Source organism: Amblyomma maculatum, chromosome 11 (assembly GCF_055883805.1).
Source record: "Amblyomma maculatum isolate TAMU_Amacu chromosome 11, ASM5588380v1, whole genome shotgun sequence".
NCBI lineage: Eukaryota > Metazoa > Arthropoda > Arachnida > Ixodida > Ixodidae > Amblyomma > Amblyomma maculatum.
The window spans coordinates 40,336,241-40,358,534 of NC_139354.1; the positions used below are offsets into that span (position 1 = coordinate 40,336,241).

At 46.2% G+C, this 22,294-nt stretch overlaps 1 protein-coding gene across 3 annotated transcripts in view; it reads left to right on the forward strand.

The window, feature by feature from the left end:
- Positions 1-1,193: 1,193 nt before the first annotated feature.
- LOC146173619 (uncharacterized) overlaps positions 1,194-22,294 on the forward strand; it is a 42,128-nt gene continuing 21,027 nt past the window's right edge. Inside the window, exons 1-5 of one of the 3 annotated variants that reach the window (XM_084583251.1) lie at positions 1,196-1,739; positions 10,426-10,461; positions 12,684-12,824; positions 14,529-14,598; positions 15,211-15,309. In XM_084583251.1, the coding sequence (XP_084439377.1) occupies positions 1,399-1,739; positions 10,426-10,461; positions 12,684-12,824; positions 14,529-14,598; positions 15,211-15,309 (687 nt within the window). In that variant the 5' untranslated portion in view covers positions 1,196-1,398. Of the gene's footprint in view, positions 1,740-10,425; positions 10,462-12,683; positions 12,825-14,528; positions 14,599-15,210; positions 15,310-22,294 lie in introns of all 3 variants that reach the window. The other 2 variants (XM_084583252.1, XM_084583253.1) reach the window with 2 other exon arrangements.

A 22,294-nucleotide genomic window follows, 5' to 3' on the forward strand; every position in this document is an offset into this window, starting at 1 on the left:
GTCGATGACTTATTTTCGTCTGATTGTTGCACAGCGCGTGTAAATAAATTACCACTGCACCTAATAAACACTGACATGCACGTGCAACATCGCCGATCATAAACGGACACACTGATGTCCGTCCGGACATCGGCGCACTCATCACAGCACTCTTCGTAGTCTCACACAGCACTCTAGTAGGACGTAATCCGTAATCACAGCATCTCACGGCAAGCACAAACCACACCTCCAGTTGTACAACAAACACGAATGACGCGATGCTTGGGCTAGAGACACGCCGGCGGTGCCCAGCTTTTTCAGCGCCGCTTGTACTACGTAGAACTTGCAGCACCAAACCTCAATGCGAGCAGAAAGCGATGCGTTACGTGACGCATCTCATCACAGATGGAAGTGAGGAAACTTTGAAGAATCAAAACTACATAATTACATAACGACCGTCGTAGACGTTAATCCACATAATAACGAGGACCAAATGAGCGGGCGTGCGGGCCGCGGGCTGGCCGTCAACACCGCGATTACATGCGCTTGCGCTCTGGTCGTGCTTGCCACCCTGCCGCGGTCCAACTCACGTAAACCTATCATCATGCCATCACGTAGTATATCACCCATTCTAGGCACTATTCTTGCCACTGTACTATTCTTTGTAATTTCACATTTCACGCATGCAGTATGTAGTACATACTTCTTACACCTCGCACGTACACCTCATACCAACTTCGATTTGGCTACATATGGCTACCATGTTGTTGCTACAACCACATCTGAGTCCGGCTTTCCCGACGGATCCCAAGGCCCATATCGGAGAAAAATGCGTTGGGTCAGTCGGAAGAACCCTACCGATCGGGTCCGTCCGCCGTACCTCTGAAAAATATTTCCCGGATCCGTCGGACGGATCCCGAAGAAAAACGCACCGGGTCCGTCGGACGTACCTTTAAGACCATTGATCGGGTCCGTCCGACGTACCTTTAGCCACAGCCAAAAAAAAAAGGCACCTGCCTGCGGCTGCAGAGGCGGCGATAAAAAAAAAGCGTCTGGGTTCGAGAGTGCACGCAAGCAAAAAACAACAATAGGCAATTTATTACGTCACATCCGCCAGACTACAAACAAATCCTCCTCGCCTACCTTCTTTCTTTTCGCGCATGCGCAGCTTATCAAGATCGCGCGGTGGCGACCGGCAGGTCGCACACAAGGCTCATCGGTGCACACACGCCGCCACCAAGCCAGGCCAGTTCGATCCAATCCAGCAGAGCTAGCAATCAGCTGTGTTATGGCGGCTCACGTCAAGCCCACGGAGCTGCCAGGCGTGTTTATTTACACTGCGTGAGTGTTCGCCGATCGCGCTGGCTTTCGCTGTCAAATCGTTGCTGCTCGACCGGTGCGAGACCCACCCCTTCCACAATGCCAGAAGGGCCACTGAGAGTCACCGGCTGGCGTGCGACGCATGTCGTCGCATACGTGCTGTCGATGGCAGCTTCAATCGCAGCACTCGTGTGCTACCGCAGCATGAATGCCAGGCTTCAAACGACCGTCGACAAGTGCCTGCTGTTCACCAAACCCTGGATCGACGTGGACGCCAGCACGGGAAAGTGTCAGATCGACTACACCCGCATCGAGTGGAGCAGCGACAGCGTTTGCAATTTCGTGACCTTCGCCCTGCTCGCTTCGTTCGTGTACAGTATCGTGGCTGTGTGGTTTTTCGTCATGTGCGCCTCGAGCCGTGGATCGGAGCTGAACGACAGGTGAGGGCTGGTAGACCGGAAAGCGCTTGCTATTTTATTGTATCAGCGGCTGTCATACGGAAGAGAAACCGTTGTGTAGCGGAAAGAAATCAGTGCTCTCGTGATATGCCTATATTAACAGACTGCAGAAGTGCATTTCAATTTTTTAATCTCATTTATGCTCAAAAAACAGCACAATGAAGATTTTCGTTGAGGAGCTACGTTTTTTTGCACTATTCTCGTTGTGTCATCGGTAAGCACCGACGTAGCAGCAGTGATGTCGTGCACGATTTTATCAATGTCTCAGCACAAGGATTTGTTTTTAATTTCTTTTACTTTTCAATAGCTACATGCGTTCTAGGTGAGGTCGGTCTGGTAGATTCAGGCAACGATGACCTTAGGGTTGACAAGCATTTTCGTAGCCATTTATGCACACAACGATCCAACCAGGTCATATGCAAAGTGTATCACACTTGAACGAAAGCTAACGCGGACACGCAAACACATGGACATGGACACAAGTTAGCATACACAGGAGGACATGTAAGGGAGGCTACGAACGCATACTTGAAAACAACAGAGAGTGTATCACAAAGACTGCTGCTCGTTATAAAATGATAAAAAACTACAACATTTCCAGAGAGGCTCTTATCGGTGATATTGTGTGTTCAAAGCTGGTGATATTTATCCCCAGCATGGTATCTTCAACAAACTGTACTGTGTGCTACAAAGGCTGCTGTAGTGGAAGTTATGTCATCTGATGGCATTTTAATGACCTACTCAGAGCTGCTCAAGTGTTAAAGTGCACCGCCAATATTTTTCAGAATGCTCGTAACTGGTGCGGACATCTTCTATATTACTAGGGGTTCAAGAAAAGCATACTTTGCGAACCAAATCTAATATAAATGGTTTATCTCTGCTACTGAGTAAAATGCAAATAGTGTAACTTTGCTACCGTATTGAGCACAAATCGAATAGGAATCAATATTTGCGGTAATATTATCTACTTTACCAAATATTTGTGCAAAATGATTACTACTAAAAAACACTGCAGCACTACTGAAGGCACTGTGATAGGATGTTATAACATATGGAGTTAGAACTATAGCTTATAAGATGCAACCCTAATCAGCACTGAGGGCTGTGACACAGATTTGGTATGTTAACTTCGCAAACTTCAGGTCGTACATATAGTAAATCAAAAGAGAATAAACTAGGGCCAAACTTCACGACATGAGATCATTTACAGCCCTGTTTGGGTGTTAAGCATTTTGCACAGCGTGAAAAACGAAGACCGGAAAGAAAGACACGCAGACAAACCAAGCGCTGCTTAACTCCGACCAACTCGCCCACTATTCAGTTCTGCTAAAATTCATTTCCTGTTTGGGTCATAGCTTCCTAGATGTGGGCATCAAGGCAAAATTTGCTTTATTTTTGCTCTAGTCACGCCATCTCATCCAGTCTTAAAGGCTACATATGAGCATTATGAATGCTACCACTTGAATGGAGGATGGCATGTGGCATCAAGCTGTGCCCTGTTTTTTTTTTTAAACACTTTTAGAAATAAAAGTGTTATTGCAGGTATTATTTGAAAACCTTGCAAATTATTTGAAAAGAACTCATATATTTGACCAGAATAATTCTTTCAACATACACTATTTTATGTGTTTGAATAATCAAATACGAGGCCATCCACTCACTATTCGATTTTTTCGAACATCAGCACACCCCTAATATTTAGCAAAATAGTTGTGAGAAATTGCTGGAAAGTGTAGCAAGTGTCACAGTTGACCGGCGCTGATAAGAAGTGCGTACCTCATGCAATAATGAACTCTGAGAGCTTGCCGCCCATCCCTGATTATGTTTATCTTCATCAGTAACAAGCAGTTTATTATTTTTTTATTACCAAGTACTACCTGTGCATGGTTCAAGCCTTAGGTAGGTGTGCAAACAATGGGTGCAACAAGCAAATTAAAATCCCAGCAAAAGAACCGGCACGCTTGCAGAAGTAGAAGGAAACTTTCAGGGTGATGTTTAGTGTGAAAAAGTTAAGGACGAGCCAATTCTTCAGAGTCAAAAAGCCAAAATATTCCTGCTATGCATTGTGATATAGCAAAGCCTTCATTTTTACTATATTGTCACGTCTCGATTGAACGCCAAGGAGGACCCAAAGATAGGACGGGTTTAATAAATCAACCTGGACGAGTCTTGCGCTCCAACTTCCTTCTTTTCCAGGCTCGCGCTTGTGGGGCCCAGTCATCATCTTTGGCGTCGTCTTCTATGCGGCATTTGCCCCCCTCCTCAGGAAGCATCGTCCCGATGAGCATAAAAGGGAGTAGGGGGTCAAGGTCAGTCCGAGTTGTACGGCTTCATGCGTACAACGTGGACGACGTCGGCTTGTTGCTGGCGTCGCTTCGAGGTCGACACCCCGTCTGGCACCACCTCATAAGTGACGTCGGTTAAACGTCGCTGAACAACATATGGCCCGAAATATCGCCGCAATAGTTTTTCGGAGAGTCCACGGCGGCGAATAGGCGTCCAGACCCACACTTTGTCGCCAGGTTCGTACATGACATGTCGGCGTCTATGATTGTAGCGTCGTGCATCATGCTCTTGCTGATTCTTGATCCGCACACGCGCTAGTTGGCGGGCTTCCTCTGCACGCTGAGCGATTTCCTCGGCGTCCTGATCGAGATCGTCGGTGTCGGCATTCGGGAGCAACATTGCATCCAGCATAGTTGTTACTGGTCGCCCGTGAAGGAGGCTGAATGGTGTCATACGAGTGGTGTCTTGGCGTGCCGTATTGTAGGCGAACGTGACGTAGGGAAGAATTTCGTCCCAATTCTTGTGGTTCACGTCAACGTACATGCAAAGCATGTCTGCAATGGTTTTATTGAGGCGTTCCGTCAACCCATTGGTTTGGGGGTGATAGGCTGTAGTTTTACGGTGACTGGTACCACTGAGGCGGAGAACGGTCTCCAAAAGTTCGGCCGTAAATGCAGTTCCTCGGTCAGTTATAATGAGCGCCGGAGCGCCATGCCTCAGGACAATGTTCTCCACGAAAAACCGAGCTGCTTCGGCGGCGGTACCCCTTGGCAGAGCCTTGGTCTCCGCGTAGCGGGTTAGATAATCGGTGGCGACAATTATCCATTTATTTCCGGCTGTCGACGTCGGAAATGGTCCCAGGAGGTCCATGCCGATTTGCTTAAAAGGTGTTGTTGGCACTTGAAGAGGATGGAGTAGGCCAGCTGGTTTTACAGGGGGTGACTTACGGCGCTGGCAGTCTATGCACGTACGTACATAGTGTTTCACTGTCGCAGGCAGTTTTGGCCAGTAGTATCCGTGCTGGACTCTAGCCAACGTGCGGGTGTAGCCTAGGTGACCGGCGGTTGGCTCGTCGTGACACGCTTGCAGAACTTCACTGCGGAGAACAGATGGGACGACGAGTAGATGACTGTTTCCCCCAGGGCGGAAGTTCTTCTTGTAAAGCACGTTGTTGCGAATAAAGAATGAAGAGATTACTCGGGTGAAAATCTTAGGCACAACGGTAGTTCGTTTTTCCAAGAAATCAATAAGAGGGAGCAATTCCTGGTCTTCTCGCTGCTGTTGGGAAAGCGTTGCGTCATCTATGACACCTAAAAATGCAGTGTCTTCATCGGTCATAGTGAAAGGTTCGACCGGCGCTCGCGAAAGGCAGTCAGCATCCGCGTGCTTTTTCCCAGATTTGTAAATAACTGCCATGTCGAATTCTTGTAATCGAAGGCTCCAACGCGCGAGTCTCCCTGAAGGGTCCTTTAGATTCGTCAGCCAACAGAGCGAGTGATGGTCGCTAACGACTTGAAAGGGGCGAGCGTACAAATAAGGGCGGAACTTCATAACCGCCCATACCACTGCAAGGCATTCTTTTTCGGTTGCCGAGTAGTTCGCTTCTGCTTTAGATAGGGTCCTGCTGGCGTAAGCAATTACTTTTTCTACACCACCCTGGCGCTGCACCAGCACAGCACCTAAGCCCACGTTGCTGGCATCCGTATGAAGCAGTGTAGGGGCGTCGTCATCAAAGTGCGCCAGGACAGGTGGTGTCTGTAAACGTCTCCGCAGCTCATTAAACGCTTGTTCCTGTTCTTCACCCCAGTGAAAGACAGCATTGTCACGCGTCAGCGAAGTTAATGGCCAGGCAATTCGTGAGAAACCAGCAATAAACCGGCGGTAATAGGCGCAAAGACCCAGGAAACGCCGCAATGTCTTTTTGTCCGTAGGTGTCGGGAACTTGGCGACTGCGGAGAGCTTTTCAGGATCAGGCCGGACACCTTCTTGGCTAACAACGTGACCTAAGAATTGCAGCTCCTCGTACCCGAAGTGGCACTTCTCGGGTTTTAGTGTGAGGCCCGCAGATCGTATGGCCTGAAATACAGCTAGCAGACGGCGTAGATGCTCTTCAAATGTGGCCGAAAACACAATCACGTCGTCAAGATACACCAGGCATGTTTGCCACTTAAGTCCCGAGAGCACAGTATCCATCAACCTCTGAAATGTTGCTGGTGCTGAGCATAAACCGAACGGAAGGACCTTAAACTCGTACAATCCATCGGGAGTGACGAATGCTGTCTTCTCCCGATCTCTCTCGTCTACTTCTATCTGCCAATATCCACTTTTCAAGTCCATTGATGAGAAGTAACGTGCATTTCGTAGGCGATCAAGGGAATCGTCGATGCGAGGAAGAGGGTACACGTCTTTTTTAGTTACTTGGTTGAGCTTGCGGTAATCTATGCAAAATCGTAAGCTGCCGTCCTTCTTTTTAACAAGTACCACGGGGGAAGCCCAGGGGCTCTGTGACGGCTGGATAACGTCGTCTCTAAGCATTTCGGCCACCTGGCGCTGAATGGCTGCACGTTCTTTCGGAGCTACACGGTAAGGATTTTGTCGAATCGGGCGAATCGAGTCATCCGTGATGATTCGATGTTTTGTCAAAGGCGTTTGGCCGATCCGCGATTCGGAAGCAAAGCAGTCTCGAAATTGATCTATGAGATCCAAAAGACGGTCCCGTTCTGAAGAAGACAAATTTTTACTCACATCGACGATGGTTACGGGCGTCTTGCGCATTGATCCTTCCTGTTGCAGTGAGAAGCAGTGCTGCGCCTTTGGGATGCTGTCGAAAAAGGCCACAGTTGTGCCTTTCGGAATTTGCTGACGCTCGTCGCTGAAGTTTGTCAGCAGCACTTCGGTCTGTCCATTGGTCAAGTTGACTAGCCCTCGAGCTATAGATACACCTCGGCTTAGTACCAGGGCGACTGCCCTTTCGGCGATACCATCGCCGGTATGCGCCATGTCGCACTTCACTTCAACAAGAGAGCATGATCGCGGAGGTAATGTCACTGTCTCATTGGCGACGCGTAAGGGCATCAGTGGTACTTCCGCACAACCAAGGTCTTCATGATTGTTGGTGAAGGCAACGACGCTGTCACGAATGCTGATTACAGCCCCATGAAGACGCAGAAAGTCCATGCCCAAGATGAGATCTTTGCAACAGTCAGGGAGAATAACGAAGCTGCCAACAAACACCGCGTTTCCTATTCCTATCCGGGCAGTGCACTTCCCTGTCGGTGCCAGTAGCTGGCCCCCAGCACTTCTTATTACTGGCCCAGTCCATTCGGTTTTTACTTTGCGCAGCGTGTCAGCCAGTTTCTGGCTAATAATTGAAAAATCCGCCCCGGTATCCACCAGAGCATGTACCTCCAGCCCATCAATGGAAACGGCGAGGTCAGCGCTAACAACGTTATCTGGGTTGCTCGTCTCTTTCGGCATTTTCGGCGGAAGTGCGGCAAGGTCAGCGGTATCAGCTTCGTCGTCGGGGCTGCTCATCTGATGCGGCATTTCCGGTGGTAATGTAGGCGGCATTTTCGGCGGTAGTGCGGCAATGTCAATACTAACGGCAGCGTCAGAAGCACGGGCTGTCGGCTGTTGCGGCGGTGGTGAGGGTTTTGACACTTTTAGACTGTGTGCAACCTCCCCTCGTGAGGTTGCGGCTGTTAGTTTCCCCGGTGAGGGCTAGGGGACCGCCGTCCGCCAACGTCAGCATTGCCACGACGCATCGGCGGAGAATAACGCTGTGGCGATGGGGAGGAGCGGCGGCGGAAGCCCGGGGATTCGGTTTCCCTGCTGACCGGAAGGCCGTCGTCGGTTTGGGCAGTGTCAGCGTCGAAGCGGCGGCGAGCAGAAGCAGACGGAAAGGCCTGCCCCTCTTCGCGGTAACGGCAGTGCCGATATACGTGGCCAGGTTGTCCGCAGTAGAAACAGAGTGGCTGGCTGTCATAACTGCGCCACCTGTCCGTTCGGCGTAGTTGAGAGCACCTGGAAGGCGCCCACTGAGGCCCCTGGAAGAATCGCGTCTCCTGACGGCTTGGTGCGCTCGGTGAGGCGTGGTCTGGAGGCGGGCGACGTAGGACCGCGGCGTAGCTCTCAGATTGCGGCTCGTGATAAGGTGCAGGAATGTTGGCCGGGTAGTTGACCGGTTGTGGAACGCGGTATGGTGGTTCGGAAATGACTGCCGCGTTGTCGACTGGATGAAATTCGTTGCACTGGGCAGACGGTGTTAGGGAGCACCGAATTTCATTCCTTACAGCCTGCACGAGGGCCTCTGACGACTGAGCTTTCGTAACCGAAATTCGCTGCAACTCCTCAAGGACAATTTCTCTAATCATGTCTCGAAGAGTGGTCTGATCTGTTGCAGTCAGCGCCGCCGCAGTCGTCGGGGCACAGCCGGCTGGTCGGTTGTACTGGCGGCACCGATCTTGGAGGGCTCGCTCTATAGCCGTAGCGTCCTTAATGAACTCACTCACGGTTTTAGGTGGGTTGCGTACTAAGCCGGCAAACACCTGTTCTTTGACACCGTGCATGAGATGCCGTAACTTCTTTGGCTCACTCATATCAGGGTCGGCACGGCGAAAAAGGCGAGCCATGTCTTCCGCAAACATAGCCACGCTCTCATTCGGCTTCTGGACACGCACTTCAAGCAGGCGCAGCGCATTGTCGCGTCGATCAGTTCTCGCAAAGGTGTCTACAAGCTGGCGGCGGAAGTCGTTCCATGTGGATAAGCTGGCCTCGTGGTTTTCAAACCACGTTCTAGCATTATCCTGAAGGGCAAAATAAACATTGCAAAGCTTGTGATCTTCGCTCCACTGATTAATCTTGGCCACTCGCTCAAACTGGTCAAGCCAGTCCTCGACATCTTCAAACGCTTCCCCGCGAAAGCACTCTGGCACCTTGGTGTTCTGAAGAGTCACCGGCGTAGGGTTGGGATGTGCCATGGCTTTGGAGACCTGATGGACTTGGTCGTTTGAAGAGTAGCTTGGCAGATGGTTGTACTCCGGGGCTAGGCCTAGAAGGCGGCGGCTAGCGCGATGTACAGGGGTGTCGATGTCTGGGATTCGCTGTGGACTGCCGGAAGGAGTCTTATGCATACCCCAGCACCTCCACCAGTGTCACGTCTCGATTGAACGCCAAGGAGGACCCAAAGATAGGACGGGTTTAATAAATCAACCTGGACGAGTCTTGCGCTCCAACTTCCTTCTTTTCCAGGCTCGCGCTTGTGGGGCCCAGTCATCATCTTTGGCGTCGTCTTCTATGCGGCAATATTGATGAAATAATGATGACTGATTGTTAAGGTTACTGAAGCTATTCAAAGGTTTGTTTATTATGAAAACTATTGGCACAGATTGGACAATGAAACCAGTTCACCCTCTTTGATTGCAGTGAACAGCAGTAATAGGAGGAATTGCTCTTGTTCATAGTAAAAAATGGCCTGCTCTTTTATTCAACACCCTCAGGTATTGTAAATGCAGGCCTAGCTAAATTTGCTAGATTATATCACCTTTTCAGCCTGTATCTTTAGTAGCATGAACTAAAATAGATGCTTGGGCAGAATAATTTGCACTTCAGGAAACCTGGCCAAATAGTAAAAGTACAACATAGTGCTGTCTGTATGAATTTTCGTTTATTGGACATGGCAATGCGGCCATCATCGTGGAACCTCAAGCATAGCTACTATGGTAATAATGAGCAGATTAGAAAAGTATCCAGGTTTTCACTGTGGTTGTGGTCTCAGACATGATGCTGTGATGTCTGTGTAAGGGATCTATCAATCGGCCATGTCTATATATGGCTTGGCTTGTAATCCGCTCTATATTTCTCAAGGTTTGACTGAACTGTCAAGTGTTGCACATAAAACATGAAATAATTGAATTGAGTCCCTCCGATCTACTTTTAACACTTATGATTTTCATGCCAAGCAAAATGGGGAAGGTACATGGCATGTGCAAAATTAATTTGCATAAACCAAACAAACATTTCGAGGCATAGAGCCAAACACTGCGATTGACCAGGGGCACCAAGACACACATATACATATTGTCACTTGAAAAAATGAAATGGCAGTGTGCAAGTCTGGTAACCATTTTCTTGACATGTTTGTTTCAATCGCAGTCTGAGAATAACTGCTGCATCTTAAAACATTCCTACTCACATTTTGAACCATATTTAATTGCTTACCCTTCCCAGTGTATTCCCCATGTCCTTTTTATTTTGCGATGCTTCGCAGTTTTGTTTTGTTCATAATCCCTTTTATTTTGTGTGCATTGTTGAAAGAAAGTTGACTTGCAGCTGAGTGAAAAAATAAAAAGGAAAAAAAAAACTTTTTGCCTTTGTCTTCCAGCGAGACATACGCAGTAAATGGCCACAAGATGATGAGGTAAATCGGAAAACTGGAATGCTCACTCAATGCCTGCTTTTGTGCGAGTCACGGAGGAGCTTTAACAAGCACGCTGTCTCGAGCCTCTTACGTTGCTTTCTGTTTGTTCTTGTAATTTTTCTATTTTGTTTGTGCAAACTGCACCAGCAAATTTCTTTTCTCATGGCTTTTGCTTTCTTTCTTTCTACGTTCTATCCAACTGCTAACATTCTGTCCCCGTCTTTTGTTCTTGAATGGAGTACCAATGAAAGGATCACTAAGCCAGGACAGGTTTTATATGGGGTCATTGCAGTATGTTTATAAAACATATAAGATGTTGGTCTTGCTGCTGATGACTGTATCAAGGCCAGTACCATAGTAAACTACATCTAGTTGCCATTTTAATATTTTGCTCAGGGCTGTCTCTGTGAGTTTTTATGTATAAGTTTTGCTGCTTCGGACCCCCAACACTTGGCCTAAATTTCCAACAGAAATATTTCTGAGCGGAGTAGTTCTTGATAGTTAGCATCACTCGTGAGCCGAGCTTCAAGCTGCTCATCCCGCTAATTGCATTTACGTCAATGGAACTCTTGTCGTGAAAAACCAGCACACAAGTGTGATCATTGCAGTTTCTAACAGCTCTCACTTGAACCTCAGGCTAATTCGAAAAGTAGTTTTTTTTTTACTTCGCCGTTTTCACTTCTTCCAACACTCTAACTTGCCTCGACTTCTATCTGGCTGGCAGGCAATACATGCAAAGTCGTCAGTATGTATGTTGGCTAAAGAATATAGCAAGAAGTCTCGAGCGTCAAACAGGCAGAAACAGAAACATTATGCTGATGGCTGATAGACTCACTGAAGAACTGTGGACTTAATTTTCTGTTTGTTGTTATTAACCTTTGTGATGTTTTCTTTTTGGTTTACTACCAGATTTCAGTGGTAAAAAGTGACAAAGCAAGGCCTATTTTGGTCTTCAGTTCAATTCAGTCGTTCAGTCATGTCCGACTCTTCGTGACCCTATGGACCATGTCACGCCACGCTTTCCGGTCTCTCACTATCTTCCTAACATTCTTCACTAGTTAAGAAATAAACGGTACTTTTTTTTAGCTGGCTGCTATCGAGCTCTGTGGCTGCCCTGTCTTATGCAGGGTATTATTTAGTCATTTCATTTCTTTAGTGGCATACGTGAGTTTGTGTGTGTATGTTGTGTTGAATTTGTAAAGAACTACAGTGAAAACCATGGTGGCATGCACACTTATTATGACTTCTCTTATTGAGTATGTGCGAATCGCTGAACAAGCATTTGTGCGCCCTCTGCAGAAATTTCTGCTTCTTAAAAGACAAAACTGAATGTTGCACTATGACTCAATTTCTTAGTGGCTCTGACCTGTTTTCAGGGCTCAGTCCATCTGGTACATTGATCGGGTTCCTGATGTGTGTGTTCTAGTCACTGTGGGAAAATCCAGGACAGAATGGAATCACCTCAGCATGCTGATTTTTTGATTGAGCCTGCTGCTTACCAAATCTAGTTAGCTAGCTATAGATAGTTAGGAGATAGTGCATGGCCATTTTGCAGTTAGGCCGTCATTAGGAATGCCAGAGATTTGGCCAGCAAGAAATCTCACTCCAGAAAATGCTGCCGGGTTGCAGTTGAGATTATTGTTTACTTTTTTGTTTTCTGTTTGATTCCTTGTTGAATTAAATAATTTGTTACAATGCATTCTAGTGTAGGAAAATGTAATTCTTTTAATTTGTTTTGTACAGTGACCATTTATACCTCTGCTCTATTTTTTTTCACCTAAGTAAAGGGTTATATTCTGACAGAGAGTGCAGTTTATTTATGCCATGAAGAATCAAATGTATGGAGCCATCGCACCCTTTGGTTAAAAGAGTGTCTCTGAAATCTTTTTTTTTTTTTTTACGTCTCTCTAATCTGTTGTTGAATATAATTTTCTGCTCTCTGTTTTTGTCGAGCGTGTTTCTGTTAAAGCTTTAGGACCGTGCGCATGCATGCATGTGTGTGTAGGTTTGTCAGCATTGAAATTTTATTGCTCACATGGTCTACTTTGTCCCTCTCAGCATGGCTCTATCAGTTTCATTCGTGTTTCTTATACTGGCATCTGCCAGTACACTGTTGCTTTCTGTTCAACTATGAGTTCCCCAAAATCTTCTCCAGGGACTCGAGATCTGATTTGCATGCCTTTTACCTTGAGCTCACCTAACTGTTGTTGCAATCGGCCCAGTATCGTGCATGTGTGGAAGATAGTGGTACCAGCCTCGGTCCTGAGTGGTATCATGGCCCTCATCACCCTCGTCATGGCCTCCAAGGTCTCCAGCGGGCTCAACGTCTTCTTTGACGACCTCGTGATGGGAGCCAAAAAGAAGTAAGGTCTCACACTGAGGCTTCTCACACCAGGTTACGTGGAACCAGTATTTATTTTTGGGTCCCCATGAGCACCTTATAAATACCAAATACCACCTTTTCCCTTACTTACTTTCATTTCGGACTTGTTATGCTGTTATTGCTTATACTGTTGTGTAATAATGACTTGAATGATGAATGATGGCTTGCTTTGTCTTGGGTCAGTCTTCTGACCAAATGCAAAGAATGTTGTTAGTAGTGGAATTTGAGAACATTTAACGCGATAGTGTTGAAGGCCCCATTCTGAAGAAAATCTGACGTTGTTGATGTTGTATGTGAAAAGTCATGGGCATGGCTCTGGCAAGCGGTATTGGGTGGTGAGACCGCCGAGCACCGATTCCTCAGTGGGCTGCATGACATAATGAAGCCGCACGGTGTTACGAAGTTGTAAAGGGCTTCTATCGGGTTTTTATTGGTGAGAGGGAGTGCCTAGAGTCATTATTATACGGATCTTGATGCCAAATCAGGCATGCTATTTTTAGGCCATGCAGGGATGTTCATAAAGCTTGGTTCAAGCGAGGCTTTATAGCTATGCCGAGTGGTTGCTTACAATTGGTAGTTGGATGATTTGGTAGTTTATGACTGTATGTTAATAAGGATGTGTGTAATATTAGTGGCACAAATTAAATGATTGGTAATTAGGTGAGCAGAGACTATATGTACACAGGTGAGGACCCACAAGGGGCGCTGCAGGCGGTGGCCATTAAAGCTATTAGGCCATGCTCTTAATGACCGAGCTTCTCCCTTGCTCTCCATAGTTTTTAACGGTTTCACTTGTGTATGCTCGTTTTTAACGTGCATGTTAGGCAAGAAGTAATGGAAACCAAGACATGTGACATTCCTCAGCATTGTTTGAGAGCTGTTGCATAACTTTGTTTTTTTTTTTTGCCTGCTACGTGCCTGGTTTTCCTGCCCTATTGAAAGCTGTTTTGGACAATCCTTTGTCATAGCGCAGCCTACAGATGTTTAAACAGGTTGTGCATACTTTTTCAGGTTTGCAAGGATCTGTAGCAGGGCTCATTGGGATTATGGGACACATAGTATTATCATGCTCGCCGATGTTATAACGCAAAGAACACACAAACTCATGTCATGCGAAGTGTGTGGATTTGATTCGGAGAAGGCGCAATCTTACGTGAAGTTCTGCACAGTGGTATTACACAATATTTTACATTTAGCTACGCTAAACGGTTTAATATATTTTTTTTTTCCACTCAAATAAAACTCACTACATCAAGACCGTAAAGGACTCCGTGGTCACAGTTTTAAAGTAAAGGGCAGTGTAGTGCACGAGTTCAATGTCAGTGTTTGCAAACAAACCTCACTGTTTATTTGCAAAATTATCAGATGGGGGCGATGCTTCCTGTCTACAAATAAGTTCCATTTTCAGTGAGAGTACTCTTTTGTCATTAGAATACACTGATCTATGATTAAAGATGAACTCCAGTACGACCTCAGTTGTCCTTTCAATGTGTGCAGTAATGTGGGGAATGTTGACAGAGATCTCTGAAAGTCTTCTCTAAAAGTCTAGTATTGAGCCACCTTCATAACTGCTTCAACTACTGCTGTTGAATCCTCTGAGAAATTGTCCTGCCTATTTTACTGCAGCTTTTCTTTCATCTCGCTTGAGTTTAATATTAAAATTTTTTTTTTCCTTCCTTGTCAGTTGCAGCACCAGTCCGTCCTGGAAGGATAACAGTGTAGAATTGCTCCTTACCGACCGAGTTCCCACAAAGGTTAGTGAAGTTTGTTTGGCACACTTAAATTCATCGTTGGTATGGTTTCAACGGATCTAGCCTGTAATATAAAAAGTGCCAGTGTACTTTGATGCTTGGCAAACATAGCAAGCTAGATATTTCATGATACGCATTTCAGATTTTGCCTAGATAATGTTTGTTATTGTGATCTAGAAGTGTCGGTATTTGGTGAAACAAGGAAAGTGAGATCTTATGGATTCAAACGGCAGAGTCTCAAAAAAGTCGTATTTTAAAATTGGTGGTAAAATTATTACGCTGAAAAACAAAGGGCATTACTGCAGCTTTATTTTACTATTTGGATGTGTGCTTAGCTTCCAAGTAATAACAGCTGAAGTAATGGGCATGCATGCTGCAGTGTATTCCAGCAACAAAATTATCCAGATTTTTCTAGTGAAATTCATATCAGTATTTTATTAGCATACCTCAATGTTAAAATCAGGTTAGTAGAGTTTGAGGTAAAACAGTATCGGAGATCACTAACATGGCAGTTTGGGCTCGATATTTCATGACATGATGAACTCTGGATTTTTTTTTACGGGTACTCTTTCCTCATTTCATCTATATTCTGCCGTGCATTTCCTCTCTTCTCAGATCTTTGTCTGGCTCGTGTTTTTCTGCTGGATGCTTGCCACCCTTGCCCTGGTGGTCCGCTGCGCCACGGCAGCCGACTTTGGTGACAGCAAAAAAGAGGTGAGAGGAGGGCGCCACTCATTGTTGATGCAGTCGATGATAATCTTTCACTTTCTTGGTATTCTTAAATTGCAAGACACCCCCCCCCCCCCCGCCCCGTTTGGGCAGCAGGGCCCCTTTGATTCCAAGCTGTGCCTGTAAGATATATCAATTTTCTAGGTACAAATGGAATCGGCTCTCTATTCATTTTTTGCATTTAGAAACATTGTCAAGCTCCTGTGGGATATTTTGGGTTATGTGACGCATGTAAAGCAATTGCCCCAAAATGAATAAAATATTTGGCAGAAATTACTGTTGTTTATAAAAGAGAAAAGAAATGTGTTGTACAGCTTGAATTAAAGTGTTCAGGTTGACAGTGGTATCATCCTCTTTTAAAAACTTGATCTTTGTGCTTTTTTTAAGCTTTTCATTGTGAACACTGAAACGATTTTGGATCTATACAAGAGGTGTTGAAATGTGGCCTTCCCTACTGCATGGGTGGGCAGTTACATCAGGTATTTGAAAATTGACCTGCAATCTCCTTGTTTAGAAAATTTAGTTGTCAACAGAGCGGAATTGGGCCTATGCTAATTTCTGCATCATGTGTGGCACTAGTGAATGGTTGCTGGTTCAATATGTTATATATTTGCACCAACTAGCCTAAATGGTCACTATTTTGAGCATTGCTACCACGTTTGCAAAAGCTCGCAACAAGCAGTTCTGGAAAGTAGTTATACAGAGGTGTTTAAAGCGCACTGTCACAGTTTGGCTTCAATGAGTCTGGCTGGAGGTTCGTGAAAAAGAATGACAACTTTTGCTCCTCTTTTCAAAGCCTCCTCTTTTGTCATGAGCCTTGAGTAGACAGCAATCCAAGTTTCAGTTTTGTGTTGCCTTTTTTAATTCTTGAACATACTCTGTTGTCCTCTTTTGTGTGGTAGCTATATCCATTCTTTTACAGTCCGTTATAAAGTGACCGAGGTTATGCACTTGATATAAGTCTATTTTATTTCTTGTGATGGGCACGATTGTCGACCTTGTGATACAAGTCGTTATTTGAATCGACAGCCATCGAGACTTTGATAGGCTCAAATGTCAGCATTCCTTCAAAGTTGGATGGAAATCAACTCTCTTCATTCAGTGGCAGCTGAGGCTGCCTCCCCAGTAGAGTCTCTACAGTGAAAGGTCGTTAATTCAACCCTCGATAATTTGAATTTTCGGATAATTCGAACTACACTGCTTCGGCCGGCCAAGTTCATAGAGATCTGTGTACAAAAAAAAACCGTTAATTCAAATGCGAGTCTGTTCTGCTACGGATACTTCCAACTGCACGGCATTGCGCCTGGGTGGTCTGGCGCCCAGCACATGGCAAAAGAAATGCCCCCACGGTAGGGCGGCATAGTTAAGAGGCTGCACACATCCAAATGCAAGCTATCTGTTCCGCGTGACCACCGAGACTTGCAACTCGATGCTCGTTAATGTGATCCTCATTAATTTGCAAATACGGATAAGTATTTCTTTCGGCGCAGCCTCAGCCAGTGCCCATGTAAGGCTAAGGCATCGGGGATGAGCGCTACAGGTCTCGCACCGGTTAGGCCGTGTCCGGTTACGGTTGCATGCTACTATAAGCAATCATCAAAATGGCACTTCTCAAACATGAACTACATATTGTACAGTTGACCGTGCATCTCTGACGTGCGCGCAATGGCAAATGTAACGAAACACGAACGGCCTCATCCAACACTACCTTAATAGGCCGACTACGTTTCAGTTTCGTTTTTATGAGCTTTGCGCCTTTTACGCCAGCCTGCGGCAGCGACGCTCATTGGCCGCGCATCAGCCAGTTAACCGATCGCAGTTGCGCAGCGTTTCGGATAGTGGATTTTTTATGCGCTTCCATTGCAGTTCTTTCACTGCTTCTAAAATGCTCGCTTGGAAAGTGTTGCTCAGCGCATTGTGCAATGAAGCCCCACACGCGACGCAGGCTGCTTGTGAAAGGGCACTTCAGTCCTTTCTTTAAGGCACTCCCGCTACTGCGTTGCACCGTGAAGGACGAGTGCCGGTGAGTAGTTAAGGCCTTAGTCAAAGCCAATGGCACTCTGCCAAGTTTGGCCCTTCTCCAACCAATACCCACAGTGGTAGAGGATGCTGTCCTGAGGAACAACTAGATGGGACGAAAGACCTGGGTTTCATGCAGTTGAGGCCAGCAATAAGTGGTCATAAAGAAGTATCGTCGTGCTGTTTGTCTGTGATGTCCATAACCAGAATTCGCAAAGGGGCAAGGCTTCGTATCGCTTTCACCAGGCCCAGGGGAGAACTCAGGGCGGTGAGACCAGCAGTCAGGAGCTTGGTGGCGACGCCGCAACTTGTACAGCTGTTTGCGAATACTCTGGGAAGCAAAAAGCCAAGCAGCCAAGACAACTGGTGGGGTCCCTCAGTGAAGAGAGCCAACAGAATACGAGGTGATCAATTGCATCTGAGAAATAATGGCCAGACAGGTAGGGCCTGGATTTAGTGATGGCCCTAACTAGGGTCAGACACACTCGCTCGGTGAATTGAGCAGTTGGAGTCAGTTTGTCGAAAGGAGGTGGCTGGTATGAGATGGTTTTGGCTGTGGTAACATCAGGCTAGGACAGTGCAGGTCCAGAACCTGCAGAGACCTGTGCAAACATTGGTAGGAACTGGTTAACTGATTTGGTATTTCACATAGTTGATTTGAGGGCCGGGTTGGCTAGTCACAGGGAGGATATTTGTGAGTTGTTTTAAGAGGTTCTTGAGAAAACAATGATATTATATGTATTATACAAACAGGTAAACAATCGAAACCTCAATGGGGAGGGTTCATATTTTGTTGGAAGCTAACTATTGCACGTAGAGATAAAACTGGTGGGAGTCTAAAGTAATACAAACACCACTAAATATATTGGCTTGCGCTGCTGAGACTACATGGAGTGATTTAGAATGCACGAGCTCACAGATGGGTCAAGTACATTTTTTTTTTACACTCCTTATCATCACACCGATTGAGCAACACCCATACTGAAAGCAATTTTAAAAAAGTGTTTTCCTTTGTGGAGGCTACTCGAAGCTTCATTGGTTCCTGTGGAAGATAATTATTTTTTTTATATGCTTCTGAGCTACCATCGATGTAGGCATGTCAGCTTTGATTTTTATTTTTAACTAGGCTGTCTGGTGAGTCCCAAGGGCTTGAAAATAGCTCAAAGACGTCTCTATGGAAATCTTCTGAGTTTTCTGCGAGTGTTGACCGCTATATGCAGTTCTTTGGGAACAAGGGTTGGCACAGGTGTGAGGGCCGCTTTATGAACTGGGGGAACGATATAGTGACCATTGGGAAGGAATGCGACAGTCGTGGAGACCTTATGCTGCAGCTTGAGGGGGTGGAAGGAAAAATTCAAAGTGCTAAATCATGCTCGACCATATCAGGCAAGAGTACAGAGTAGGTCAAGTCAAACGAGAAGCACAGTTGACGACTTCTGAACGGTTGAAAAACAGATGACATTTGAGGATTGCGTTGTGGTGACAGTAGCTGAGAGCTGTCGACACAATGCTGGTGTGGAGACAGCACGTTCATGGACGTGCCAATGATAGCAGATATACCGCCGTCAGCAACGCATGCTGCAGCTGAGGGGGTAGCGGTGAGCACTTGTCACAAGTGGCGGCGAAGTCAGGAATGATTTCATGATGGGCATGTGGTACTTCTGTTCCAGTTGAAGCAATGACAAGTATGCTGCCGGCTTGCAGATTGGGGACACGGGGGTCTTGATGAATGGCTAGACCAGGGAGCTTGACCATCAATTTTAGAAAATGCGGGTTAGGGAGTGATAGAAATTGACAGAATCGTGAGGGTGCTGGTAGTTTAACGACTAAAATGCTCTGGCATTGTCATTAGATGTGACTGGCTTATTAGCCTAGTTAAAACATGTAACTTGCACTTGTCATCATTGGGTGTTAGCTGGGTTGCAGTTGCAGTGAAGGTATTACAGATTGTCAGCGCAGAGGATCGAGTAATGCAGCAGACATCCTAGGGCAGGCAGGTTGGAGTTCCATATTGCACATTCTTGTAGGTAGGAAATAGAAGTGCTACGCCATTTTCACCATGCTGTCCCAATGTAACCTGCTTTGCCTAAACGAAAATTTACACAAGAATTGTCCACTGCAAGTATACAATGCCAAATTTAGCTGAGTCCAATCTCTGGCTGAGCAACACTGGGCTCTCATTACTAAAAGGAAACAGCGTAGGCAAAGCTGTATTCACATTCATAACAGTTTGGTTCATCAATGGCTCTTGTCCTCAAGCTGTTATTACCATGGCTTTCATGAAAGGCTGTGGTGACATGAGCCTTCCTCAACTGAAGTAATGGCTGGTAATATATTGCAACAACCCTGAACCAGAATGCCTGAGTTGGAACCCGACTGCGGTGGTCACGTTTTATGGAAGCACAAAATTGACAGTGGCTTAGATCAGCTGTGGCAGGTTATACGCAGCGAGAGCACACCACAGCTTCGTCCTCATGCTACTTGGGTAGGCCCAAACCAAGCGTTTCATGCATGCTTTCGCTCAGTCTAATCATGGGATCGGTTGCGTGGCGGGCCTTCATGTCGTCCTCCATCGCTGCATCGCCTTCCAGCGAGGCCGCGGCACACCACTCCGCGTCCCGACGCCGTCTCTTGGCCTGGCGCTCTTTTCTCTGCTCCAGTATCTCTGCCTCTCGCTTGGCTTTGCGCCGTTTGTTCTTGTTGTCCTCGGTGGCCAGCCACCGGGCTGCAACCTTGTGGTCAGACGAGTTGAGAGTCTCCAGTCTCCAGGTCCTCTCGGCAGCGGCCCGACTGTCCTTCTCCATAGCAATCGGCTACACCAAGGTTCTACGAACAGCGTCAGAGTTCAGGCTCGAGGTTAGCACACTTCTTCTTCCTCTCACACTTCTGCGCTTCTTTGTCGTCAACGCATGCTACAATATCACCCTTAATTTATAGGCGACGCAGCCTCCTTGCGCATGCGCAGTAGCACGCGCCGTTCATGTACACAGTTGGCGAGGCGGTGGCGCGCTTAGTGACGTCACTCGCCTCCTCGCGCATGCCCACAGCTGGCGAGGCGAGCGGCGAGGCACGCGCCAGCTGCGCGGTGTGACGTCATGCGGCTCCTCGCGCATGCGCAGAACTGCACCTGTTGGAGGTGCGCAAAACGATGAAACTGTGGCCAATTTAGCTCTCGCTACAAATGCAGAAGGCTTAGGCATGCTGTGCGATGCCAGTGCACGTTAAAGATCCCCACTTGGTCGAAATTATTCTGTAACCTACCACTACCAGCACTTCTTTCTCTCTTTCTTATCGCTTCCACTATCTTTCCTTTCCATGGGGTGGGGGTCGGATGTCCGCCGAGGAGTGTGACAGGTAGTATGCCTTTCCTTTCCTAAAGAACAATTTACAATTTATTTTTACCATTCTCTGTAGCAGCTATTTGTTTATTTTTCTTCACCAACTAGAGTTGGCATGTTTAGAACCATTGCACTCCCCTTCTAAATGATTCCGGCCTATGGGATAATGATCGATTTTCATCCAGCTTTTGGACTAGTTGCAAACAAAAGAAATGTGCTCAGTGGGAGTTGATGCCATCAGCCTGCTCCAATGTGCCTTGAAAAAGCGCGCAAATTACTTCAAACCTACTCCAAGATGAGACTTTTGCTGCTGCTATGCCTGCTGCTCCAAGATGAGACTTTTGCTGCTCCTATGCCTGCTGCAAGAAGCTTGAGCCTGCTTCCACCTGTGTGTAAGACAACAGTTCGAATGAGGTATAGTGCAGGAGTTGGGTTAGGCCTTGTTTTATTGGAAAGGAACTGGTGACATGGCTTCCAGTTCCGAGAAACAAATTTGCGTCTACCTTTCAACACTCGCATGGCACATTGGGCCGACTTCTGCGCACAGCGACGTTTCATCCAAATTGAGCAGCCGTGCGAACTTCCATGAATTGTTGGCAATCCTCTGCTTGTTTCAAGCTTCGACATTTTTTAACAATTTTATCCGCCATTATACCATTCACGTACGCTAGGAGATGGAAGGCACGACCTGTAATAACGCGTCCAACTTTGTCGTCACTGGACATTGCGGCATCGACTTCAGAACACGACCAACACGTTCTGAATGTGTGACGCGTAAAAATCTGCGCATTTTTGGGCTCAGCAGCGAAGCGCCTCTTCCTTAGTGAGTTTGAAATGATTCATGAAGCTTCTGTTTTAAAGTGCCTCAACCGACCAGGTCCTCTTCATGTGTCTTAAACCACATCTTTTCCATGTCCTTGGGTAGAAGACAATGTTTGCCCACATGAAGGTTTGGTTCTACCCAGGATAAACAGCAATAAGAAAAGGAATTTGGTGTAAGGTATTTTTCAGTATTTTAGTTTATTGATATCAAGCCTACCAGTGATGCATTTGTACGCGTCAGTGTATAGTATATATATATATATATATATATATATATATATATATATATATATATATATATATATATTGTATATTTTCTATGAGGTATGTGCTAGCTTTAAATCCTACTTCTTTCTTTGATCTTACTACTGCTGGGCTATATCATTCTTTTTTTTTTTTAACTGTGTGTTTGATCTTACAAGGGAAGGTGAGTGACAGCTTTATTTGAAATTGCACATCTCTTTTTCTGAGAAAACAAGTTTTAGGCCTCATCAGCATTATAAGTTTTTTTACACGTGACACATAAGGAGCCTATAGACCGCATCACTACAAGTTCATCCCACCACAATCAGTCTATATGTGGAGCTTTACACTCTCCGTCTAGTTTTGCTTTTGTGGGTTATTTTTTGGAATCAAGAAGTAAGACATTGGACTAGTCGGAAGTTGATAGTTTTTTCGCTGCGTTATAGTTTGTCACCTGACCACCTTTAGTCGGTATCAAACTTGGTGCAGGTTTGGAATTGCTATACTGTCACTTCATTCAAGGTTAAATTAACCCGTGTGCAACCCCG